Source organism: Dermacentor silvarum, chromosome 4 (genome assembly GCF_013339745.2).
Source record: "Dermacentor silvarum isolate Dsil-2018 chromosome 4, BIME_Dsil_1.4, whole genome shotgun sequence".
Lineage (NCBI taxonomy): Eukaryota > Metazoa > Arthropoda > Arachnida > Ixodida > Ixodidae > Dermacentor > Dermacentor silvarum.
Genome location: NC_051157.2, coordinates 39,626,768 through 39,654,476, shown reverse-complemented (window position 1 = coordinate 39,654,476; position 27,709 = coordinate 39,626,768). Strand labels below are relative to the sequence as shown.

The following is a 27,709-nucleotide window of genomic DNA, read 5'->3' as shown; positions in this document are numbered from 1 at the left end:
ACGCACTAGGTTTGCTTGGCGTAACGCCGTTCCTGTTTTTTTAAATCGTGCTGCATGATAGCTGGGACACCCTGCATGCTGCTCTCAGTCTGTTTGGAGTGCAATATCTTGTACAAATTACGAAGCGATATTGCTGCGTGATAACGCAGTGCTTAACGCATCCGGCTCCGAAGTGCCCATTGCTGCAAGTGCATGAGTTTGAGTCGTGGAGGCGGCGATCACAAAGTTTCGTTTTAAGCGCTTATTTGGCTGCTCTACGGTCATTTCGCCTGCGATAGTGTGTAACATGCACCTAATATGTTGCAACAACTCGGGTGTCTCGCCTATGTTGTGACACCATTGAATATCAAGCGCCGTTATATTAACATCTCTGTGGGATTCATAGATACATATATGCCTAAAATATAGCACTATGCAAGCATTATGACGTGATTTATTGTTAGATTACGCACGGACCCGACATGCGCTAACTGGCCAGAACTGTGTGGACAAAAATATTATCTTGCACAAGAAAATTACTGTGGCTTAGATCATCTATAGCGGAAGCAATGCGGTGGCAATGGTGGGCGCAGCTTCCTTTTCTTCGCTTTATGTCTATAACTAAGCTGAGGATCTGGAGACTGCCTGAAGACGACATAGTAACGTCAGTGACAAAGTTCGTTGTTAGCGTAACGGAATGGGCGGATGGAAAATCAAAGTAAACCCAGTTTCGAGCACTTAACTGCTGACACAGTAAGACACTTTTGTGTCTACTGCGACATACGAGCGTTTTTTTTTTTTGCACTCCGCCCTCATTTGAATGCGGTCGCCGTGGCCGGGGTCGAACCCCCGACCTCGAGCTCAGAAGCGCAACGCCGTAGCCACTGCGCTACCACGGCGGGTATACGATGGGCAAAATTAATCCGGAGTCATCCACTACAGCGTCTCTCGCAGCCGATGGGTTGCTTTGGGACGATACATTTTACCAGATAACCGAGCCATATTTATTGGGCCTAAACCCCCCCCCCCCCCCCCCCCCCCCCCCACGCACACGCGCACACACACGCGCGCACACACTTGCGCACACACGCGCACACGCACGCACGCGCGCACACGTGCACACGCACACACACACGACTCACGTACATAAGTTGTCGTTGTAATACACGAAAGAACTCTTTCGTAGAAAGAGTCGCAGATCAAAACACAAACCTCACTGCGAACACGCATGGTGGGAGACTTCTATGACCGCGTTACTCGGGTATAGCTTCCGTAACGCGTTGCTTGCTAAGTATATGAAACGGGGTATATAAATTCAGTTAGAGGCGCCACTGGTCACTTTATGAATAGCAATCACCCTTTAAGGATATTCCCGTAAAGAGGGAGCGACTTCATTGCCGCTACCATTCCGTGACCCCGCAGACACCTTCGGGGGGCGTTCAGCGCTTGCCTCGCGGCCCCTCCCGCCTTGTCAGCAGCACTCGCAAGGGGGAGTAGAGCGAGACGGCATCACACTGCGTGCAGCTTACACGCTCGGCCACCGGGTGCCAACGTCTACAGCTTCCTCTCACTCTCGCGCTGCGGAGCGAATGGGACGACGAGCCTGGCGCAAGCCTCTAATCTCTGCGCCCAGGCGGTCCCTATTATACCTAATACGCGAGCCCTGTTAGTCGCAGATTTAAGCCATTTAGGCACCTGTCGCGCCACTCAGCCAGAAATCATCCTCCCCCTTAGAACGAGGTCGCTAGGCCTCGGTCGAAAGTGGGGAGAAGCTTTTCAAGCGCGCGTTTTCGGCTGGTGGTGTGTGTAGGCTTCACGGTTTCTATACGGGAAACGAAGAAAACGAGGAACGTGAACGTGCTGTAGCGTGCGAATAAGGCACTCGCTATAATACACACGCACGCGCAAAAGTAAGGAAAGAAGAAAGCGCGCTAAAGCCGTACGTCGGTGTCCTTAAAATCTTGAAACTTTTCCGTTGCTAACGAGCTAAGCGATTCAGTACTCGGGGTTGCGTTGGCGAGAGAGGCGAGGAATGAAGTAAACGAAAGGAAAAAAAATAGTATATATATATTTTGGCTCCTAACCTCGACTTGAGACTTGTTTTCGCGGGGAAACCAAACTCAGAGGAGCTCAAGGGAAGACAAGAAAATGATAAGTACGCGAAAGGAAAAAAAAAAGAGAGAGAAAGGAAAAAGGCCGATAGTGTCGCGTATCTCGATCGAAACGGTCTCTCCATCACCATTTATAGCGCAAGTTCTGCGGTGACGTTACAAGCTTTGCAAATTACGTGCGTTCCACTCCTTGGCACGATAAAAACAACAAAAGTGGTGCCCCCGACTATTTCACGTGCTCTTTGTGAAGCTCGATAATGAGGAAAGCAAGAGAGGGAGCCAGAAAGAGAAAGGCGACTATCTCACGAGAGAACATCTTGCTACGCAAAAAGAAACAGGCAGCCTACATAGAAAACGCTGAGTGGCAATCCTAATGCAATTAGGATTACCGTATGCATGTATCGCATCGCGATGCAGTAAATACAGGATCCCTCTTCGTCTCTCCATCGAGCGATGTAGGCGAACACTTCATATCTCATCGGAAAATCCATGCTCCGCTTGCGTTTCGTTTTCTCCCCTAGATATATCATTTTTTCCCTCTTTTTTTCTTTAGACTCATTTTTCTGGTCGATATATTATCTCTGATGCACTCCAGCGATTTCCAACGTTCTCTGCCTATAACGCCGAGATCAAGAAGGTAAAAAAAAAAAAAAAACCTTGCTTAATACTAACAAAGTCTTAGTACGTTAAAGGATGACTGGACTGCTCGCGCTTACGAAACCGTGCTTTCGAAGGCACGTCTCCGGATACAAAATGACACGGGGTAAATGTTACGTAAACAGGCGACAACGTTTGGGCGGCTGGCCCCGACGCACGTCATCTCCAAAAGCGCCCCCTGCACCCCCCCCCCCCCCTTTTTTTATTTTTGTTCTTATATGATTAGTCGTTTCGTTTTGAAGATCTGCAGAAGCCGTATGGCGCAGACAGAGGCTCGTATTCTTTATGAATGCCTCGACACATACAACGGGCCGTTATGTGCGTGTTTCTTGCTTCATTGTTCTCTTTATATAGCGTTTCTTTTGAAACGCCCTCGACGACATCGTTCTCCCCACCAGTTTTTCTTAAAGCAAAAGCTAAGTGTCGAACGTAACCTTGCTCCCACGTATTTGGGGGCCCCAGTAAAAATACACACGGGACGAGAAAGGCGTGCGCACGGAGCACGCTATTCATGCGAGAAACACCAGACGGTGGCGCTGTAACTGCCGTCGTTTTGCAACGCCAGCGAGTATGCTCGCTGCGCGCACGTGCGTTGTCGAGCCGAATTTGCATACGAAGAAGTACTTCTCTAAAAAGAAAACTAGCGCCCGAAGAAACTGATAGGAAACACGAGGAACAACGGAAACGATGCAAGGAAATCGCGGCGTGTAAGACTGCGCGCTGCCGTTTTGTTCTTTCCTTTGACCTCTTCCTTCCTTCCTTTTTTTTTCCTCGAAACCTTGAGAACAAGGACAGACGCGGCGATTTTTTCCTTCTTAGAGAACAACGGCATTTTTGCGCGGAACGGCCAAAAGGAAAGAAAGAAAGAAGAAAAGTTTGGTTGGCACTAGACAGGAAGCGTGTGCAAGCATGCACATGTTAAAGTAGCACTCTCACACGCATACAGGAACACAAAGCCTACAGGGCAACCAGTGAGGGAGCACAGATTGCTCTCAGTGCGAAATCACAAAGATAGAAATAGAAAAGAGAAAAATATAGAGCAAGAGGGAAGAGTACACAACCATCCGCTATTTGCAATGCACAATGTTGCTAATCTATAGTTCTTAACAGCAATTACATTGCTGTAATGTGGGAAGTGCAGCGACAGTTAAATCTAAGAAGAACTTGGTGTGACTAACCTTAAGATAACCGAGATAAACGAACCGATACATTTAGACTTAAGTTGTTGGCAAATGAACGCAGCAAAGGAATCATTATTAACGGAAGCATCCACTGGTTGCATTTTAGTCAGCGATACGCGTATACGACTGGGGCGTAGAGCCGAATTCGAGATCCGACAAAATGCAGGGGTCTGTCTTTTTTTTTTTTTTTTTTTGAGCAGTGTGGGCATTTTAAGCATCGGCGGCACGTGCTCGAATGTTGTGAAACGCGAAAACGAAGCATCAAAATATTGAAGCGAGGAAGGAGAGAAAGATAGGAACCGAAGGACATATTGCTTTAGAAATATTTATTCAACTGTCGGTCTATTGGCTGCTATTATCATCGCAATACTTAAATTGCTGGTTATTTTTAGGTTATTGTCGCTTTAGAATTTTATTATATTCGCCTTCATATGCATTTACACAGGCTGACAGAAATGTTCTGAAATGGCGGCGGGTATATATATATATATATATATATATATATATATACCCGCCACGGTATTCCCTGATGAAGGCCGGACCCCGGAAAGTTAGACATAAAGTATCGTTTTTTTTTGTACGTGCGTCCTCAACCTACAAGTTCCTATATATATATATATATATATATATATATATATATATATATATATATATATATATATATATAAATAATTGTCCCGTTCACAACGATGAAGGCCAATGAGAAGGGAACAGTTCAGTTTCTTCTCCCAGGTCTTCCAGGCAGACGATCCCTCAAAGAGTCTTCGTGCGACACTTCGCACTCAGCGAGGCCAACTTAGGAATAAGTTTATTAGGACAAAGTAGCATACATCGACTAGCGGCGGCCGATTATTGGCTCGCTTGCTTCCCCCATCTCATGTCTACACACTAACTTTAGTACCCTTGCGAATCGCGCGGCGGTACCTGTTTTTTAGCTCTCCTCGCTATCGTTCTACCAATGAGTTCTTTCCAATATAGGTGGGACCGCCAGCAATCCACACAGTGACCGCCACATTTTCTAGTCCCGTTTCGGAGCACGCAGCCCAACATCACTTAACCGAACGCCACATGGCCCTGTTGCCCGAAGTTTAAACACCTCGGTGCAACTGGCCCGGTGCAATGGCATGCCGAACACATAAATCACCTCGCGACCCCGGGCATGCTGCAAGATTGTACTCACACACTCCCGTTACATACGTATGCTCGGCGGCGTAAACTGTGTATCTCCCACACCGCAAAGGGAATGCCTCCACTCCAGGCACTGCCTGTGTTTGTGCTAGCCCACAAGAACGCGCCTATACGTCGCTGAGCGACAAGCGCGTGGTGAGGCGGCTGCTTGGCCTCTCGTTACACACGTTTGTCCGTAAAGTGTCCATATATCTTGGGAACCGCAGCTGAAGCGCGCCATTCCCAGTGGTCCTGGTCTCGAGGAACACAGTTCGAAGAACGTTAATGACATGGCGTCAGCTACGAAATAGTAAACATACGCGATCGAGTGTCAAGCATGCGGCCCCCCGGTTCTAACGTGGTCGTGCTCAATGCATACAAGGCTGCTTATGCATGTCAGCGAACTGAACTGGAACTTTCATTGTACGCTCATAACGTTCATAACGCTCAATCACAGCGAGGGTCTCGAATGTGGCAGCATTAATGCTATGAGGTAGTATACGGAGGTCTACCAGCCACGTGACTGCCCTCCTAAGTTCACGTGTTACGGAAGGTCATCGGGCGAAAAAAAAAAATATTGCACATCCGCCCCATACAACGCTGGTGAGTCTTACTGAGCTGCTGCAATCACATGCGTTGCGCGTGCATGTCTTACTAACATACGCACAGAACTAACCATTAGCACAAGTAAACTAGCGTACAAAGAGAAAGAAAAAAGAGGTAAACTCTGACCGATAAGTCCGGCGTCTATAGAAGAAACCGATCGAGCGAACAACAAACCACGTGTCTAACGCATCTAGTGCTGCATCGCTGTATAGTTAAACTGTCAAAAGGTCAGCTATGACTCGGCTAGCCTGCAACAGGAGGCTGGTACCCTTGTATTTATTGTTGTTGGCAGCAATAATAAATGCAGACGTGACAACATTATGCTGCTAGAAGGATGAACGGTGGGCCTGGGAAAATCAAGGACGGCTCTGTTAACAAAAGCAATAAAGAGGGCTTACGAAGGAAGTTGGTCGCCGTGAGTGATATTATTGACTGTTCGCGCCGGTCAATTTGATAGATCTGGCGACATTGTCGAAAGACTGGTGAAAAAGAGAAAAGAACAAAAGTAAGAGACCCTAAAGGGGGCCAGGGGGAGCTTGGGAAGAGACGATAAGGGAGTGGTCAATATGAGAGCAGCCAGCCTTGAACTTTATTCCGTTCGCTTACGACGTGCGGGGTCTGCGAGTCGAGCTCGTGCTAACGGAAGACCGGCCGGCCGACTGGCAGGGTAAAGATGAACGCCGCGCCAAAAGTGCAATTTTTCGCGCCCCGAAACGCTATCCCCTAATTGCCTTTGCCCGCCGCCGCAGCTACGAGTGGATGGCAAAGGCGAGTCCCCTAGCCGCCCCCACCCGCTAGCCCGGCCGCCGGAAATGCATCCGCGGCGCCTTTCTTTCATAAGGAAGATGAATGGATTCCCCTTTGGGGGGGGGGGGGGGGGGCGCTTCGGCGAAGGCAATGCGACACGCTCAACATCGGACAACACGCGCGCGGCGGCGAGTGTGGCAATCGCGCGAGCGAAATGTTGTCAGCGAAAGAGAAAAGCGAAACAAAACCCTAAAGGCTCTTTCTATGAAATGCGACAGAAAACACTTGCGATAAATAGCACGTTCGCGTCTCACTTGTATACGGTGCCCTCTGGCATATGTGCTTTTCCTCATCAATAGCCGCCTCAGGTGATGACCAACTTGCCCGAAATTCAGATATCAGGGTAAACGCTGCTGCCAACGCTACCAACGGTAAACGCAGATACCGACGTAAATACATCTGGTAGCGAAGCTTCCACATAGAAGTCCCTACGTTCAAAACACGGCAGCTCATCGGCGGTGTGACGAGGGAACACTTCCGGCGGAACAAAAAGATCACACGCACACACGCACATGTGCACGCACGCACACGTGTACACACGCACACGTGTACACACGCACGCCCGCGCACACAAGCGTCGGACATGTCTGGAATGCTTATACTAGAGGATCAGGGACGGTCACTGACCTTCGACCAAGAACTTCATAACGCTTTCTTTGCCAGGACGTCAGCCTCGCAAAACATCGCCAGCCTTTGAAAAGCTAGAGCGTAGGAAGTAAGAAAACGCCTGAGGTCATTTGCCTTTCTCTCTCTCCTGCGCTTTAGTCGTCGACGCATGCAGAAGCGACTGCAACAATGAAAGTAAATTTACAAAAGAAGCAAATAGAGAAACAGGATGGCCTGCGAGACCGAAAGTAATGCGCATCCTGCCCCGATCGTGTGTAAACGTTTGTGCCGTACAGCGGCCAGAGATAATAAAACGCAACCGCGTCGGTTCGAAGAAGGAAATAATTGCCCGAACGGCGCCAGGGAATGAAAAGGTATGGGTAACGACCTCCGCGGGATGCAATGAGCGGCCGATGGCGAAAAGCTATAGCTATAGGTTGCCCGGGCTTATAAGGGAGGAGGGCATCACGGACACTTTCGGTCGTTTATCGACTGGAGAAATCGGCCCGGCATCGGTGTCGGTCGGCTAGCTGTTTTACAGCGCGCCACCTCTAGCGGGCAAGAAGGGGTGGCAAGGCCACCGTCTCCACCCCCCCCCACCCCTCACCCTCAACCGGGAAAGTAAAGAAAGAAAGAAAGAAAGAAAGAGAGAGAAATGATGAACCAAGCGTAGATCAAAACTAAAGAACAACTCGCGCAACGGGTAAATGAGGATACGAGGGGAGAAAACGAGGGATGGTGAATGGAAAGCGAAACAAATTTTGTAGATTCGAACGCATCGTCCTCCATCTCTCCTTCTTCCAACAATCTCGCCTCATTCACTTCGATAGAAAGAAAGAAAGAAAGAAAGAAAGAAAGAAAGAAAGAAAGAAAGAAAGAAGAAGAAATCACACAGAAGAAGCCTTAGGGAAGCAATGGGCGCAGCACGGCTTTCAGCCAAAATTATCGACTTCGAACAGGCCTTTGTCGTCGTCTCGGCCGATTTATTACGGCGGCAAAAATCTGAGACGCGGACATTTTTTTTTTCTTTCTTTGATCTCTCTTTCATTCGTTATTTGCCTCACCCACCATTTGCTTTTGTTTCCCTCATCGAGCTTCCTTTCTTTCTTTTTTAATCATCTTTCGGCTCTTTCTCCATCGCACGCGCCGGGCGTTTCTATCGCGTCGGTGACTGAAGCCCGCGCGTGGCGACGAGAAAGATAACCTTAAAGGCGCGCAGGCCGGGCTTCTGCTGAGGCCAAAGGGGCCCCCGCCAGCAGATTGAAAGGAATTGTTATCCGCACAATGGGGGACCCAGTCACGTGACGCTTTTGCTCTTGCCCCTCGCCCTCCCTCCCCCCCTCCTCTCTATTTTTTTTTGATCGCCCAGTGGCGCTCTCTTTCACTTGCTTCACGCAGCAGCTGAGTCTCTGCCCTTTCGGTTAGTGCACGCTAGCTATACAGAAGCGCAAAGCAAGCATGCCGCTGCGTTCAGGCACATCGTGACGCCCACGGAGAACTTGCCGGGTTCCCCGAAAGATATTAAGAGAACGTAATATCGCCGCAACGGGAGCGTTAAAGAAAATACATTATTAAATATTTTCCTTTGCTTTAACCTTCTTTATAAACTCCGCGGCAGGCGGCTCTCCGACTCTGTGACTCTTGGCGTGGAACCGTCCTTTTCTCTGTTGGAGACAATATCTACTGAAAAAAAAAAGAATGTATTTCCTCACTGATCTGCTGCGTTTAGCATTGACGTTTACCGGCCTTAAAAGACACTAAAGAGAAAAATAATTTCAGCTGTATTGGTAGAATTACGCTCCTGCAATACCGAGAAAAGTCACTCTTACCCTTTAAGGATGGCTTGGTAAGCAAGAAAAGACACAACAAACGAAAGACGGGTACTGATGCCGCCTTGAAGTCATAACGCATCAGCTCGCTGTGAGGTCATTGATTCTGACGACGTTTGTTCGGGCCTAGTTTATATTTATCCGTAAATATCGACTGTCCATTATTATTCTAAGGCAGCCAATGACTGAACTTAGCAAGTTCTGAAGGCTTCTCAATTCTGAGAGCTCTTGATATCTGAGGGCATGTTGTCATTATGTAAAGTTTATTTTTCCATTCTCTTCGCGCTAAGAATAGACAGATAAACACGGTACATCCCCTACCCATTCCTTACATCCGCCTTAGAGCAGCACCGTTCCCACAAGATTTGACTACGCCCGTTCACCTTGGACAGGTGGAACCAAAGAAAGACGTCCAGAAGGACGAGCGGACCATATTCTTTTGCATCTTCGTGGGACCGTCTTGAAATCTATCATTGCTGACAAGCTGACACGCTCATATTATGAATCCGTGAGAGAGAGAGAGACCCCACGTGCCCTCGAATACCTGCAGATGCTATTTACTAAAAACATTACTTCATTCGTGCCCACTCGCGATATCCGATCACTTTTGTTACGAATGTTCCTGTCTTCTTGTGTCAACTTTACATCAAGCCGTGCACGGCAAGCCAGCCTTTCCTTTCGCTCCTTCTCTATTGAATGTGAAAAAGAAAAAGAAAAAAAAATGGCTTCACGGCTTCTGCATGAGCTTTCGAGGCACAACGCCCCTCTACGGCCACTCAAGTCACAGCAGACGATACTACTATTTGGCGCTCGACAAAAAAAAAAAAAAAAAAAGAAAAAAAAAAAAAGAAAGTGAGAAAAAGGGGAAGAGGAGCTGTAGTCGTGGTCTTCGCTGTAGTGTGGCAGCTACGGGACTTGGCTTATGAGAAGAAGGAAAGCGCGAGAGCGCCTGCACGTGACACGCGCCGGAGAAATCGAGGTTGCGGCGGCGACGCCGACAACGAGGCGGCTCAGTGTTTTAATTTGAATAATCTACGCTCGCGGGGCCCTGAATACATCGAGTGCCACGCGCGGTATATAGTCGTGGCGGCACGACACACTGCGGACATACTTCACGAGTATAGTCTAAGAAGAAACAAAACAGCGTTCACAATATAGAACGAAGACTAATAAGAAGAACAAGAATAAGAAGCCGCTAAGATAAGAGGAGAACGACCCGGAGCTGGACAACAACGGCTAGGAGAAGACGACCCCGCCGCGAGACGAATCGTTAATAGAGGAATAATTATCGGCGTAATGACGACTCATTTGCATACGCATTCCGAGTTTTACTTTGTTGGTTATTGTTTAATAAAAACGGGTGGTCCGCGCGAGGGATTTTGTTCCGGCATTGGCTTGGACACTCGCTTTCTTGCTCGTATGTTTTATCTTGACCTTTTCTTCTTGGCAAGATTGCGTGACTGTTCAGCGAGTTTGATAGTCTTTCGTGGGTCGGCTAAAAAAACGATGGCCAATGCAGGCGCGCTAGCATGCCTCCCGAAGAGAGCGCTGCTTATCTCCGAGAAGCGAACCGCGCGCCTGAGGCGCCTGCTTAAAAGGCGTCGAGAGGCTGAATTTGCATAGTCGCAAAAGAGACAACTTTCACCTTCCCCTTAGTCAAGCTTATATTTAGCACGCTCAGTGAATCAAATTCTCGCGAGTCCTTATATAACGCTTTCACCCTTAAAAATAAAATGCAAAAAAATAAAGAAAAGATGGCGACGGCTGTCCGAGTTTGCATTTATTTTCGACACGGGATGGCGTTATACTCGCACAGTACTTCGGGAGACTTGCTTTTGTAGCGTAAGGCGGGTAACGATGGCAATGGTATTTAACTGGAACAATACCTTCCAAGCGACCCACAATGTTGTGGCGTTTAAATACTACTTGCTCCTAAATGCAGCGCAGTTTGCACACGACAATGCGTGACCAAGAACGAGAAGTTACAACGATGCATAAATTGAATGTGTTCGGTTAGAGTCAAGAATAACAACTTAAATGAATTAAAAAAAAAAAAAAACAAGAGCTAGAATTTCGACTCCGTAAGCAACGTTTTAATCCTTGTTGAAAAAGCCCTTGCTTCCTGTTAGAAGTTCGGCGCTTGTTTAACGTTTTGCCGAAGGCCGCGTCGCTGTTCCTATAAGCTCGGGAAGCGATTAAAATTCATTCTCCCAAGTGGAACGAGTTGCCCGCGGCATTTTGTTCAAGCCGGTTCGGTCTCCGCTTTAGATTTATCGCACCCAACTTTGCTTCGGGAGTGTTCTTCGTCAGCTACGATAATCTCTCCGGGCCTCCTTTATTCTTGCCACTTTCTCTCTCTCTCTCTCTCTTAACCTCTCGCTAGAAGTGCGACATATAGGAAGGCGAAAGAAAAAAAGAAGTGACGACGACGAGCGAAACGCAGCCTAAATTAAAACAAATGGCGCGCGTCTAAGCCGAGGCAGAACAACAAACACCACCCTAGGCACGATGACAGCATTGCTACTGCATGTGGCAGCATTTACAGCGCTGTCGCTGCTACTGTTTGCCGGTTCTCCTCCCCCCTCCTTCGTTCGTCTCCTTCTCTCTTTTAATCTCGCGAAACAAGCCCTTCGCAGTCAACATTGTAAACAGCAAACTCGGCAGGGCTTTACGAGGAGTGGAGTTTAGAAACTCATTAGTCGCGATGTAAATGGCCAGTTCGCGCCGTCACGTTCCGTTCATTTCCCTCCACTTGCCCAACAGGGGTCGGACGGAGCCTCTGTTGTTGAGGGTAAAGGGTTGTCTGTCAACTGGGCGTTGCCAAACGGCAGCATTGTAGTGCCGAGGTCAGACAGAAAAAGAAATAAACTCTAATAAAAGCGCTATAGCGAATGCCTGCAGTGTAAACCCAAAAGAATAGCGCGAGCTGGCAGGAAAGGCGAGACCAGAGAAGAGCGGAACAAATGGCCGGCACTCTTAGTTCCGGCGTTCGACGCCAGAGGGGTTTGTCGTGTGTTCGTTATATAGATTGTGCTATAGCGCTTCTCCAGTGTATACCCTCGCTGTCCCACTCCCCTTCTGTTATACCCCCTGCCACTCGCCCTTCCGTTTTTTGGCGGAAATAATAAAGAACCGTTTAACAACACTCCTGGGTCTAGGCTGGATAAACAAGGCGCCCGGTTAAGGGAGGGAAGGTTGAGAGTGCATACGTGCTTATGCTTGGCGCTTACGCAGAAAGACAAGGCGAGCGACGACGACACGCTGAGGGCAGCGTGCAGAAACGGAGGGCTCTGCTGGCTGAAATTATTTTTCAACAGGAGAAGGTGGACCAGGAACGCGAACGAAATGAGAACAATGAAGCCCATATGTGTGCACGAAACAAACATAGTCGAGTGTGTTGTTGTTTTTGCTTTTTTTTTCAGGCGTTAATGGTGGAAAACGCAAACCAAGCTTATGCGGGGCAAGTTATTAGCCGTAATCCGAAAGGCGGTGGCGATGGTGGTTCGTCGTTGACCTTGCTCTTTCAACGAAGCCCTCTTCCTTTCGCCCCCCCCCCCCCCTCCTCCCTGTCCTGTTGGAGAAATAATAGAAGAAAAGAAAAGAAAAACGAAACAAAAAACCCAAGGAAACGTTTCTACTGCCTTCGATTTTGAGACCCCCTCTTCTTCCTCCCCATCCTCTTTCCTTGTTACCGAGTGTTATTCTCGCGTCTCAGCGCAAATGTCGTTACTGTTGCTGTCGTCGCTTCCACCGTTTTTTCCGTTTTGTATGTTTTCTTGCTTGAATCTTTTCACTTTTTTTCCTCCCTTCTCAATCTCAAGGGAGTAAAGAAAGCCGTGTTTGTCTTCTGATACGCTGACTGCTGCGCTCGGTATCGCGAAGGGGTCCGCGCGCGCTTGCGCGAGAAAATGAGCTTTTCTCGAACCCCCCCCCCCCCCCCCCCCCTCCCGCAACCCCCAACAACTCGCGCGCATAATGCAGAGACGAGAAGCACCGTGGCACGCCTGCCGGCGAGCAATCCCTCCGTGACTGAGACGCGTGGCCTGGTGCGCGCGTTTTCCCAACCAAATAAGGCGCGAACAATGCAACGCTAATTTCGAACATGCGTCGACTCCCCTTCTTTCGGCTTCCTCGCACGACACGTTTGCTTGCTTACTTGTTTGTTTCATATGTTTTTGTTTGCAGCCAAGTCTTGTTCAGTGAATACAAACGCAGAATGACGGATGAACTAGTTATTAAAGCGAGAGTGGCTCGTCGTTTTTCAATGTTATCTGCATTTCACAATGCCGGGATCTTCTTTCTTTTCTTCTTTTGGCGAAAGTGAAATGCTGCAAGCAAGACTGACCTGCAGGCAATATGTGTGCGCAAACTTTGCGTGATATCCTTGCCTGTGCAACGGCTTAAGCGCGCGTGTCAATTAATTAGGGTTGACAGATATGCGCTCGCGTTTATTTGAAGCCGGCATAAAAATACAGAAAATGATTAAAAAAGAAAGAAGGCTAAGTTTATAGAGCGGAAGTTCATATATACACCAAGTTTCACCACTGTAAAGCGTACGCGTTCGCGACCAGCAAAATTAATGATTGCAAGCCCACCAGGGTGTTACCTTCTCGCCCTGTACCAACGCTTCAGAAAGTTACGCGAGAGCTACAATGTCTTATCAGCAGTGACCTTTGTTCAGTTAAAATCAACGTCACAGAAACAGTGTTGCGATACTTGGTTAATTAACAAATGCGAGCTTAAACAACGCGTCTGTTTTGTTACCGAAACAAGGTATAGTTAATAGGAAATTGAACAAGATTGTTCTCAGTATTACACGTGACAAGTAATAAAAAAAATAACGTGGCGATCTACAGACTTAATCAGCAATTTTTTTTTACGGTGTCATTTAACTGTCGGCATGTGCCAGTGCTCTCACCTGTCACTATGAGCCGGCCTGGAAGAGAATTCCTCGTCGACTCTCCCGTGAGCTTGTCCCTCGTTTGGCATCGGTAGCTCCGATAGGAGAAGGTCTTGTCCACGTCCCGGATGTAAAGCTCGCCTTCGGGAAACATGTGGTACTTGGAGGCACCTGGAATAGACGGGAAAAACAAACCACCAATGCTTTCATTATTCGTTCAGAGAGACGTCCAACTTATGGACGGCGGTTGTGTGGGAGGAGGTGGCAAAAGGGCAACTAAATGCCCGACGAGCATTGGTTGTACCCCGGCAATAAAATGGCATTGGTTATTGGTTATCTTGTAACGTTTCGTTTACCTTTGCCTTGAGCTAAAGAGCGAGAGAGATAAAAAAAGAAGAAAAAAAGGCAGCGATGTTAGGCATAAAAGCGTGTCATTGGCTACACTACACTGAGAGCGAGGAACCCCGGAACAGATAGAAGAGAGAGAGAGGAAGCGCTGTGCACGTGCACGGACAGCGCCACACAGTCAAATGCGCTCGCACAGCTGGAAGAACAAAATAAGCAGAGGGGCTCGATTTTTTATTACTTGCGATCAGATGAAGCCAGCAGGCAATGAAGCCAGTAGGCAATGAAGCCAAAGAAAGCATAGGGAATATCAACTGTTGTTTTTTGATTGAAGTGTTTTTTTTTTATTGAAGTTGCCGCGGGTGGGAGCCGAACCCACATCTAACCGCATTATGCTCTCGATGATGCACTGTTAAACTGCAGCGTCAAATAATTCATCTTCTAGAGGTAAAACACATCTAACTGCGCGATGCTTATCTCGTTGCCAGCGAAAGTTAGCTTCTCTTATAGAACACGTGATTATATACTCAATAGGCAACAAACGAAACGCGATAATTCCACCACGCGACACTTCACAAATCCTGTGTCGCTTGGCGGCTTGCTGAGGAACAGGATCGTGAATTGAGCTAGTCGAGCTAGTCGAGCAGTTGAGTTGAGCACACATGGCGAACTCACTTAACGGTGCTAGCGTTTTACTTGGCGCTGTTAATTGCTTCCACTTTTGCAGAGGAACATTTCAGTCCAAAAGAGTCCCAGGAAATGAGCCTTGGTTTTTTGTGTCAGATCTCAACAAGTGTACCCCAGTGGCCGCATTTTGATAGTACCGAAATGTTAAAAAAAAAAAGCCCGTGTCCCGTGCATTTTGGGGGCACGTTAAAGATCCTCTGGTGGGCAAAATTAATCCGGAGTCCCTCACTACGACGTGCGTCATAATCAGATCGTGGTTTTGGCATGTAAAACTCCAGAATTTAATTCATTAAATGTATGGAGGGCACCGGAGGGAATAAACGTTATGCAGATCCACGCACAGTGGGGAATCGATGCTATACGAAAAATTTTGCTGGTAGCTGGCTATTCGGCAGCGTTTGTGGTTCTGCGAAGCGTTCCCAGATGTGCCAACATGGTACCCAACGTGTATGTGACGACCGCAGCAAGGAGACGACGATGACGTTGATGACAATAGTATGACGCCAACGGCGGTGGTATCGACGACTAACTTATCGTACTCCGGCGAAGAAACGTTACAGCTTCTAACAGCGGAGCTGTTCTTTGTCGACCCTGTGCCGTCGTGCTGCTTGGCGTCACGCTAGTCACGTGACCTGGGAGCGAGAGGGCGCGAGAGGGGCGAGAGGGGGCGAGAGTGAGACAGGCAGCTACGCCGCGCCGAGAGGGGCGAGAGTGTGGCAGACAGATGCGCCGCGCCGAGAAGGGGGCGAGTGAGTCAGGCAGCCAATGAGCTTTTGCAAAAAGTAGGTCCGTGAGAGGCTCGGTGGGGTATAAGCTGCCCGACGTGAGTGCCAGCGAGAGCTTCCGCGGGAACGGGCCCGCCTTCGCAGAGCCAACCCTGAAGTCCGCCGTCACGGTCGTCACGGCTAACGTCTTCATGCTACGGATGAGTTCCCGTTATAGTTGTCGGGGATTTCAACATCAACATTTTACGGGAGAACTGGATTGTACAGTACATGCGTGCGAAGTTTGCATTACCATGTTTTAGCAATGCGTGGGACAAGCAGCCAACTACGATTAGGGGCACCTGCGTTGACTTGGTCTTCGCGAACGTGACTGACCTGCAGCCGATAGGTGCGCCGCTCGCTGTATACCAGAGCAATCACAAAGCCGTGGTCATAATAACGACGCCAGGAGCCCACGCAACAACCGGGAACACAAGCTGCAATGGCGAGGCAAGACCAAGCAACGCAAACGAAACGCCCCGATAACGAATGAGATACAACGCAAACTCAAAATAAAGCTACGGCCAGGAAGGAAGGAAGGAAAATAAGAGGCGAAAGGCAGAGAGGTTAACCAGGTTAAGTGTCCGGTTGGCTACTCTGCACGGGGGGATGGGGTAAGGGCAGAAAAGATGAGAAAACCAGAGAATATTAAAAAGAAGAAAAAAAAAAAAAAAACAAGAAAGAACAGAAAAAAACAACACATCTGTCCGCACAATTCTATAGTTTTTCATGTAGTCCTGTTTCTTTCAAAAAGCGTACTAGCGCTTTTAAAGCAGTTCGTTCCGACGTCGGCTGGGACCACGGACCAAGAATTCTGGCTTCCGTAAGGGGACGGCTGTCTATCTTGTCGAGCGTGGTTCTGAGGACTTTCCTTTGTGCACTAAAACGACGACAATCACACAGAAGATGTGCTATCGTCTCTTTGCACCCGCAAGTTTCACAATCTGGACTTGTGGCCATTCCCATCAGGTAGGAGTACGCGTTGGTGAATGCTACGCCAAGTCTTAGGCGACAAATGAGAGTTACCTCCCGTCGTGGTAAGCCATGTGGAAGGCGGAACTTCAGATCAGGATCCAGGGAACAGAGGCGCTGGTTTTTAAAGTCCGTTGAATTCCAGTGGGCTAACGTAAGCTCGCGAGCAAGCGCACGGAGCTTTCTTGCTGCGTCTGTTCTGGACATAGGGATAGCGACGCAATCGGTACTGGTATGTGAAGATCGAGCGGCTGCGTCCGCTTGCTCGTTTCCAAAGATACCACAGTGACTTGGCAGCCACTGAAAGAAAATGTCATGTCCTTTGTCAACTGCCTGATGGTAAATTTCGCGTGTGTCCGCGACAAGGCGTTCGTGGGGTCCACGGCGTAGTGCAGAGAGCAAACTCTGGAGGGCGGCCTTGGAATCGCAGAAGATAGACCATTTCTGGGGCGGTTCCTGTTCAATAAATTTCATTGCTGCACACAGAGCTGTAAGTTCGACAGCCGTCGTCGATGTCAAGTGCGATGTCCGGAATTTTATTACTGTAGATTTTGCTGGGACAAATACTGCAGCTGCTGAAGTGGAGTGCATGACCGACCCATCTGTGTAAACATGTAAGCGGTCACTGTGGACCTCATGTAGTAGCAATAATGCTGCCTGCTTCAATGCTGCTGACGGCATTTGTGCCTTCTTATTCACGCCTGGAATGGTGAGGCATATTCGAGGTGAATGCAGAGACCACAGTGGTAACGAAGGCCATGCTGCAGGGACGTAATTCGATGGTAGCGATGCTCCGTGTATAGTCAGGAGACGGCTAAAACTCGTATGCGGCCTAGTTGTTGGCAGGCAAGCAAGATGGTGAAAGGGCGTCCTTGCGACATGTCGAATGTGCACTCTTAGAGCGTCGACTGCAAAGTATGTTGATACAGGGTGGTCACGTGCTATGGCGATTGTGGCCGCTGTGGATGCACACTTAGGGAGGCCGAGGCACGTCCGTAGAACTTGGGCTTGCATACTCTGGAGTGTTCGAAGGTTCGTTTTACTGGTGCTTCCCAGCACGGGCAGGCTGTATCTTAGGAAGCCCATAAATAATGCATGGTACAGCTGTAGCATCGATTGCACAGACGCACCCCAAGACTTTCCGCCGACAAATTTGAATACATGTGCTATTGCAGTCAACCTCTTTTTCATATATGAAATATGTGGCGTCCAAGACAAATCACGATCGATGATGACTCCAAGGAAACGGTGTTTTGTTTCGTAAGCAATTCCTTGTCCATTTATGCGTATAACATATGGAGTCATTGATTTGCGCGTAAATGCGACTAATCGGCACTTTTCGGAGGATAATTCTAGGCCTTTCATACGCAGATAGGACGACGTTTGTGTGACCGCCTTCTGCAGTCTCGCTCGTATCTGCGGACGAGTTACGCCGGCTGCCCAGATGCAGATATCATCTGCATAGATGGATATATGAACCGTCCTTGGCAATGATCCAACAAGGCCTAGCAGTGCTACGTTGAAGAGCGTGGGGCTTAACACTCCGCCTTGTGGCACACCTTTGCTGGTGACATGGTGGGATGTCATTCCATCTTCTGTAAGTACGAAGAAGGATCTATCCTCCAAATAGCTGTGAATCCAGCGCAGTGCACGGCCACCAATGCCCACATCGATCAAAGCATCGAGGATTGCTTGGTGCGCTACATTATCATATGCGCCTTTCACATCAAGAAACATCGCCACAGTTAAACGTTTCATGCTCTTTTGGTGTTGAATAGATGTTACCAAATCAAGCACGTTATAGACCGATGACCGACCGCGCCGGAAGCCCGCCATTGCATTGGGATATACCTCATTGTGTTCCAAATACCATTCAAGACGCGTCAACACCATCCTTTCCATTAGTTTCCCAATGCAACTGGCAAGAGCGATGGGACGGTACGATGCCAAGTCTAATGGAGATTTAGAGCTCTTAAGTAAAGGTATTAGGCGGCTGACTTTCCACTCACAAGGGATCAATCCTTCGCGCCAGGATTCGTTGTATCTCTCCAAGAGTACACTACGGCCAGTGTTCCACTCCGTGACAACGCAAAGAACAGCTTCGCTGTTCCAACAGTTTTCACAGAGTGGAACTGGGCGTAGTTCTTTTCCGTTACCACCTGGGCCGATCCCGAAGGCGGAACAACGCCCTCTATCGATCTCAGAGCCATAACAAGGAAAGGAGCGGGCAAGTCGGGCCGATACCGAAAGCAGGGTTGCAGTGCCACGTAGCGTCTCAAACCACTAACTGCCACTAGCAAAGGATGGAGGAAACTGGCGGGCAGTAGTTTTAACAGCGAAGGTTGTTTAAGCTCTTGGTTAGGCCGCGTAGTGCGAACAAAAACTGTGGGCCGATTCTGCAGGCATTGGAGAAAGGGTCCAAGTGTAATGGCACATACCCACGTGAACTAGTGAAGCTATTTATGCTCGAGGATGGTCCGTCGAGTGTACGCCGCAAAACCTCCGCCTGGCGACGACGTCACCATGCGTCACCTAGCAACGCTTCGCCCCAACTGCGCCTACCGCGCCGAGCCTCGCCACAGCTGCGTGAGCCGTGACGTGACGAGCCAGCTGCGTGAGCCGTGAAGCGCCGCATCGCTTTGCGTTAGCTTTGCCAACACCATCTAGATAGCACAAGGCCTACGCACTCCGATCTATGACGTCATGCTACCTGGCCGGAAATTTTCATTGCCAAGGCTGGCGTGACGAAAGCGGTGACGTCAAAATCACTGTTGCTTACGCGGGAGCATCTCAATAGATTCTATGGTAGTCGGGCCAGGTAGCATGACGTCACAGATCGTAGTGCGTAGGCCTTGTGCTATCTAGGTGGTGTTGGCCTTGCCGAGCCATGACGTCACCGCGCCGTGCAGTGTGGTCGCCGCGGCTGCGCAGACACGGAGCTAAGCCGTGACGTCACTGTGCCGACCCACGGGATATATAGCTCCGCGTCGCCGCCGCGGCGATACCAAAGCCCCGCCGTCTCCCCGCCGAGCACATCGCCGCGAAGATGGGGCGGTATAAGAAGAGCGTCACTCCCGAAGCAGAGGAAGCGCGGCTCCAAAACCGCCGCGCCGCTACTCGAGAGCGAGTGAGACGACTTCGGTCCGATCCCGAGTATCGCGCCGCCGAAGCGGCGGCGAAACGTCGGTGATTCGCAGAAGATCCGGAGTTTACGAGCCCGCGAAACCGAGCAACAGCGTTTGAGCATCCAGATACTATAATGACCGAGTGTTCGTTGCTGCTTGGGCTGTCGATGATTCCAGGTGATCTTGCGCAAAACGTGGCCGAGTCTCGAAGCATAACTTCGCAAAAACTTGACCGAGCCGAGATAAAGCTATAGCGTCGGGTAGCCAGCTTCGCTGTTTGCCCAGTCTTCGCACCATGGACTAGTGTGAAGCTGCCCCTCATTTCTTTAAGAGCAACTTGTTTCCATGCGACGTGACGCATGCGAAGGGTCGCGGGATCAAATCCCGGCCGCGGTGGCCGCATTTTGATGAGGGCGAAATGAACAAACGCCCATGTCCCTTGCATCCTGGGGGCACGTTAAAGATCCTCTGGTGGTCAAAATTAGTCCGGAGTCCCCCACTACGGCGTGCCTCATAATCAAATCGTGGTTTTGGCCCGTAAAACCCCCGCGAGGACAGTGTTAAGGCCAGCAATTATACGCGCGTTCCGTTACTTCGCATGCGACCTAATGGAAAGTGCCACGCGTGCACGTCCATTTTAAAGCAAATTGTTGCTATTTGACAAGGCGCTCGCGCCTATCCTCGCAAGCAGTTAGTTGGCAATTGCGCGGCAGGAGTGCGCGTAATCAATAATTATAATAATAAGGATGATGCTGATAATAATAATAATAGTAACAACAATAATAGTACCATCTGTGGACTAATGGGTAGAGTAGCGGCCTTCTGGGTCTGCCACACTTCACTCCGTTTGCAACGTGTCACGCTGTGTCACAACGTGTAGCATTGTCCGCGCCAGCCAATATATCGCGAAATGAAAACACGTATAGGGCTGCGCTCAAATTTAGGATTAGGTAGTATCGTAATCGCCGGTGAAATTTTTCTGCCAAGCAAACGTGTGGGGGGGGGGGGCAAATATGATCATGATATCTGCAACAGACACCAAAAAAGATGGATGCAATTCTCTTATAACAATTATCCTTGTCAAACAGTGAATGGCAATATGGCGACTTATTCGTTGTGCTAACACCGAGTTTACGTTTATCTTACACAAACCTAGCTGCCAGGCCCGGAACGAAAATGCGTTTTATTTCTACTATATCATCTTTCGTGCAAATAGCTCAACTTCAACGGCGTACGCATAAATTTCGCGCTATTAGGAAACTCCTAATTAAGTCCACGTGGCATGAGCTAACCAGCCAACTTTTTTTAATCATCATTTTTTTTTCTCGAGACGTATATAATTAGACCACGAACGCAAACATAAAACGAGGAACGGTGTCAGTATACTCATTTAGGAAAATTTCGCTTCGACAATGGGCCTCATTTCATTTGAAATATTTCCGCTTTTCCCCCGAATGACGTCATTGCAATGTACACGCTGTTCAATAGGAGGGTGTAAAAGAAAGCGTATACGCTCACGAAAGTAAACGCAGACACGCGAAGAAGTGCTGGCAAAGCTTTGTAATGAACCGCCCAGATTAATTTCAGTTTGATCGCGGAATGTCGAGCGAAGCGTAGCAAGCTGTTTTCCGGCTCCACAGTTAGCGGCTACGCGTAGTTCCCGTGCCTATAACGATCGCGAAACATGGAAACCTCTGTGGCGCAATGAGCGGCCAGGGCCGAGTAAGACGCATCCGTTATATATATCATTGAGAAAAAATGAAACCGAGGGGCCCGATTTTAATTAGCCATATCACAGGAAACCAACAAACAATGACACCAAGGACAACATAGGGGAAATAATTTCCCCTCTGCTGTCTCCTTGTTAGTTGGCTTATAACGTATATATAGCGCTACAGAAAAAAAAAAGTCGGCAGATCCCACGCCCTGTGGGAATCGATGTTATGCGAAGCAGAGCGCGGATAGCCTACCAAGTTAACGAAACGACCATGAGAGCACGAAGACGTAGGAGGCTCTTTCATGACCTACATGACATTCATGTCATGACATTCATGTCATGAGTCCTCAGAAGTCCCTTTAGCTACACCTAAGAGACGTTAAGGCGAAAGCCTTAATCATGCTCATAACTATGAGTTCTACCAGCATCCTGTAGTGTTTCCTTCACTTAGTACCCACGTCCGAACCCATTTCAGTGGCTTTTGAGTGTTAATCTTTTTTCGCCGAGTCATTATCATTTTTGCTGAGTCATGCTCATGGCTATGATTTTTACCATCGTCCTTTAATGTTTCCTTCACTTAGTGCCCACGTCCGAACCCATTCCAGTGGTTTTTGAGTGTTAATATTCTTTCGCTGAGTCATTGTCATGACCTAAATGACACGCATGTCATGATATTCATGTCATGACATATCATTTATGTTCGTCATATACTCTTGTCATAGTATGTCAATTTTGGTACATACCAAGTTAACGAAAAGACCATGAGAGCACAAAGTCGTAGGCGGCTAGATAGATAGATACGGTCAAAGTCGCAAATGTTCGTCAAGAAATGCTTCGCATTTAACATCAGTTTTCATTCTGCCTTGTTCAGCGGTGAACGCTGACGATTGCCAACACGTGGTCTTAAATCTTTTGCTAAAAGTGTCATAAAATGGACGGTATGTGCATTATCATCATCATCAGCCTATATTTATGTCCACTGCAGGACGAAGGCCTCGAGATCTCCCTGCGATCTCCAATTACCCCTGTCTTGCGCTAGCGTATTCCAACTTGCGCCTGCAAATTTCCTAACCTCATCATCCCACCTGACTTTCTGCCGTCCTCGACTGCGCTTCCCTTCTCTTGGTATCCATTCTGTAACCCTAATGGTCCACCGCTTATTCATCCTACGCATTACATGGCCTGCCCAGCTCCATTTCTTCCGCTTAATGTCAACTAGAATATCGTCTACCCCCGTTTGTTCTCTGATCCACACCGCTCTCTTCCTGTCTCTTAACGTTAGTCCTAAGATTTTTCGTTCCATCGCTCTTTGTGCGGTCCTTAACTTGTTCTCGAGCTTCTTTGTTAACCTCCAAGTTTCTGCCCCGTATGTTAGCACCGGTAGAATGCAATGATTGTACACTTTTCTTTTCAACGACAGTGGTAAGCTCCCAGTCAGGATTTGGCAATGCCTGCCGTATGCACTCCAACCCAATTTTATTCTTCTGTAAATTTCTTTCTCATGATCAGGGTCCCCTGTGAGTAATTGACCTAGATAAACATAAACCTCCCTCATGACTATGTGCATTATAGATATAGAGTAATAGATTCTAGACCGAACAATAACGTAATCCGATGAGATGGTGGGGCACTTTGGCGTTATTTGGCGAAATGCAGAAAAGCTGATCTAATGGGCATTGAGTGCGGGTGAAAGAAGCCCAGATGATCAAAGTTATTTCGGAGAGTTTCATTACGGTGCGTCCGATAGCTTCTGCGTTCATTTAGGGTGTTAATATAAATAAATAAATAAATAAATAAATAAATAAATAATAAATAAATAAATAAATAAATAATAAATAAATAAATAATAAATAAATAATAAATAATAATAAATAAATAAATAAATAAATAAATAATAAATAAATAAATAAATAAATAAATAAATACGTTTCAGCAACAGAGCACACTAGCTTGCTTTTCCGCCGCCCTACTTACACGCGAAGTGCTTTACCGAACGATGCGGACAAAAGAAATTCAGTCTTGCTGCAAAATATGAGTGAAAACAAAGCACCACGTAGCGTAAAAATTCTTTCGAATTTGTTGGAATATAAATGCAGGTTCACAGCCAGAAGCCGAAAACCACACAATACCAATTCGACCAAGCCGCCACACAATTAAGGGCCGCATTTTGTAATAATCCGGCCTTAGTCTTTTCTTATTTACGTTCAGTGCCGTCTGGCTGATTCTGACGATGACGGTGGTACGGCGACGTCCAAATTAATGACGAACGGCGAAAATGAAATGGCAGCCCCAGGTCCCGTTTATGTAGCGATACATTTCATTTTCTATTCTTCTTTTCTTGTCAAGTGTCACGACGAGTGGCTGATCCCACCGATAACGGCGGTTTTGCAACGTCCGAGCCAATTACGAACTGTAAAGGTAATGAAAAAAAAAAATGAATCGTTACAAAATACGGCCCCAACTGCGGTCAGATGCCGCTGACTTAAACGCCGCGTTTCACGCAGTCGAGGTGGTCATGCATGTTGGCGATACCGACTTTGTAGTTTACAAAATGAATGTACACCCCTGAGCAAAGGTATACGGACCGCGGGCTAGCCAAAATAATTGAATTTGTTCTTAATAGACATCTCGCATAATGCCAACAACCCTGTGCGTACATTCGGTTTCCGCCGCCATCGTGAAGCGTGTATAGACGTGCGGGCGAGATCAGGACGCGCGTGGAAGGTCTATCAGCAGAGCCGGCCGTGCCGACCATTCGCTCATATATTTCGCGCTAATTGTAACAGTTAAGCGCAGCTAAAAGAAATGGTACAGCGCAGAATGCCTAGTTATCCGTTTTTCACACTCATGAGCCGCAGCGCCGTGTGTTTTGCGTTCGCCTACACATCTTATACCCTTCACGGTGGTGGCAGGAACACAACGTGCGCACAGGATTGTCGGCATTATGCAAGACGCACAAACTGAAATTAGCGAGTGCACTGGGAAGTTCGCCATGCCAAGTTTCAACTGCAATCCTAAATTTCATGTTACATTTGCAGGCGAAGAAGAAAATCGGCTTTATCGCCTAATCCATGGTCCGTATATATACTATTTGCTGAGGGTATAGTAGAACGTTCTGGCACGATTAATAAGAGCGAACTTTATATCTATATATTTATATATTTTGCGAATGTACGACTCTCGACTTCTGCCACGCACACGTATAGCTCTTGTCCGAAGAATGATTGCGTCATTAAGCCGCTGCCAGATTGTATGTCGTGTCGCGCGGCTGAAGGTGCCAGCACCGCGAGGCGCAAACAATCAATGCTCGATTGAGCGCACCGGTGTCACGCGACGCTCAGGTCACGCGAGTCGGCGGCTTGGCGTTCGTCCTGCAGTCACGCAATCACCGAGACTGATTTGGCAGACACAGCGGAGTTCGGAGTGTTGACACGCTCGAACGCAACAAGAAAGTAATTGCATAGAAACAAAGAAAGGCGAGAGTGAGTGAGTGAAATAACTTTATTTAAGTCACTTATTTATTTATTTATTTATTTATTTGCAGAAGAGCAGAGTGCGGCCTGAACTTATGCGTCCTAACTTGCTATATACTCTGCACACGGGGAAGGAGAAGAAGGACACGAAAGAGGGTTGGAGGATGATGATACGTGAAAAGGTGGGCAGTTTCGCCCGAAAGGGCGAAGCATTGAGAACGATATCAAGGTTTCGCGTTGCGTTAAAGCTCCTCAAACTGAGATGTAAGAATACATGGGGACCGACGACACAGCGCGAGAGTCAACTTCAGCGGTGCAGCAGAAACAGCACACTGGCAGCTATCGGGCGTCTCACGACGCTGGCGTTTAGGGAGCCTATACATGCAAGCGCTGTTTTAGGGTGGCGACAATTCTGAAATTTTGAGCGCTATTTACCGCCAAATTTGGTTAGTAGCCATTTTGATTCCCAATTTGGCTAGAAGTCGCGGCGAATTCCTGCTTTCTTTTTGTCACGCTCTGATGTACCCATTTTGGCACGCGATCTATTAAATTTCTTTAATTTAGTTTTGCACCATTGCGCACACGAAACCTGCATACATCTTTAATATACTAGTTGACTTTTCCTTTTATTTTAACACATCAAACTAATTTTTTCCATAGCATACAAAGCACCAAGTTATAAGGAACGGTGGCGTGCTCGTGGTAGTATTTTCTCACGCCAATAATGTGAACTGCATTAAACATCGTCGTTGCCTTCCACTTGTACACACAATATAAAGGGTGTTTTTCGAAGTGTGCTCCAATAAAAACTGTGCTTGCAAGCCTGTTTAACTAAAACGTAGACGTGCCATGCACTGCTCTCAGACACGCTATATGTCTCTGGCTGCTAAGGCCAAAGTTTATTTTAAAAATTGAATTAGTTTCACGGCACCGTTGTCTGTCGGCTGGGCTTCTCGCCATTTTGATTCCCACATGCTATATTTGGCGGAAACTTTTACCCGCCAATTTAGCTGGCGGCGGTAAGTACCCTTACAAAGGTTGTCACCACCCTAAAACAGCGCTTGCATGTAGGCTCCCAACTGGCGTTATTTGAGGAGCGCCGCCAACGGCGGTCGCAGGCGTAGCAACGCAATGGCGGACGAGTTGAGACCGAAGTCTGTAGCTTAAAGCGTATACTGGTCCGTTACGCTAATTGAACCACTGTGCTAACCACGGTGTGGTGTGCGCACGGCTTCACAGCAGAAACAGCAGGGCTTGTGCGCACGACGCCCGTGCCAACAGTGGGAGGCGTAGCGCTGTCCTGTCTCCGCCGCAGTGTCTATTGAGCTAAGCATGAGGGTTTGGCTTTCTCAATTTTGCAGCCAAACCGACCACGTGTCTCTCGCGCCTCTGTAGACCGTCATAGCCCTCCTCCACGGGCGGGACGCGAATGCACGTCGATACCATGACAGCACGACGACGACGGGAATGCGCTGCTATAGCGTCAGCGTAATTGATAACGAAATAATAATGGTGCGATGAATGCCTGCCAACAAAGCAGCATACTTGAATCAATCTTCAGTCCAGTCCTGTGTCTGTGCATAAATTACACCATGGCCCGTGCGGTTTAGTGTAGAAAGAAAAAAAGACAGCAGAAATCGCTGCGTCGAACGGACTGAGCTTCCTGCCCCTAAGGTCTGTGGTAATTTTCAAATATTTTTTTCCTACTTTCTGAATTTCCCTAGAGGCAAGAGAGACGTAGGCTTCTTAGTTTTATATTTTTCGTGCGTTTCTGGTTGCAGAAGGGTATATTGCGGAATTTATAATACCATATAGCAAATTACTAATTCCATGGTTTATTACTATTATTTTTACACAAAGATGACAGGGAGAAAGGGGGGGGGGGAGGAAAGAAGGAAATTAGCGGTGAGTTCGCTGACGCGTGTGGTGTAATAGTAATTGCACTAATAGTCACAGATGTTCACGCAAGCCCGTCGTCCTCGAGAAGCACAAAATTGCCCTCACTGCTTTGTGGGCCGACGAGACGATGCAGAGAAGGACTATACAGGGTGATCAAAATGAAGTTTTACGGTTTTCTTAAAGTTAGGCGTTGGGAGGTACGTGAAGTTCACCTATGTAAATAAGTTATGTGGCCAGGGGGACACAAAATGAGATGATAATTATCGCTGTCTGCCGGTCAATTAACTAAAATTGAATAATGAACTTTTTAGTGACTGCAGTAAGCGGGCATGTTTGTACTGAAAGGCTAGAGGCATTCGTGATTTTACACAGTCACACTTGGCAGAATTATTCTAGCATGCCCTAGCTCGGAGATATCCGGCTGCAAATTTTAATTTCCGTTCGCATGATTACGCATGCAAGACAGTGAGGATCGGCGCAAAGCTCCTCCCTGTTGTGACGCGGCTGTCGCGTGCGGCATTTAGTCTGGAAACAGGGCGGAGGCATAGGCAAAGATAACTGTTCCACTTTCACTCTCGGCTGGCGAAATCAACGAATGACTGCGTGGTGTGGGAAAGAGGGAAAGAGGAAGAGCGGTGAGCACTGTGCGTGCAGCGAAGCGCCGTGACACCAAAGTCAATTCCCACAGTTGGTGATGTGCGTTGAAGACATCTGGGGTGAACCAAGGGCCAGTGGTCGTTGCGCGTATAGGAAGCTGCGGGTGAGCCACGAGGCTTATTTACTCGAAACTTGCAAGAACTGGATTAAGAGCATCGAGCACTCGCACTGCACTTCGCGCTGACGGAGTATGCAACTTGCTTAAGAGTATACGAAGGGCATTTATG

At 48.0% G+C, this 27,709-nt stretch overlaps 1 protein-coding gene across 2 annotated transcripts in view; it reads right to left on the bottom strand.

Moving 5' to 3' along the window:
- LOC119448567 (Down syndrome cell adhesion molecule-like protein 1 homolog) overlaps positions 1-27,709 on the bottom strand; it is a 272,760-nt gene that overhangs the window by 94,074 nt on the left and 150,977 nt on the right. For both annotated transcript variants that reach the window (XM_049665462.1, XM_049665461.1), the window contains exon 4: positions 13,862-14,014. In XM_049665462.1, the coding sequence (XP_049521419.1) occupies positions 13,862-14,014 (153 nt within the window). The remainder of the gene's footprint in view (positions 1-13,861; positions 14,015-27,709) is intronic.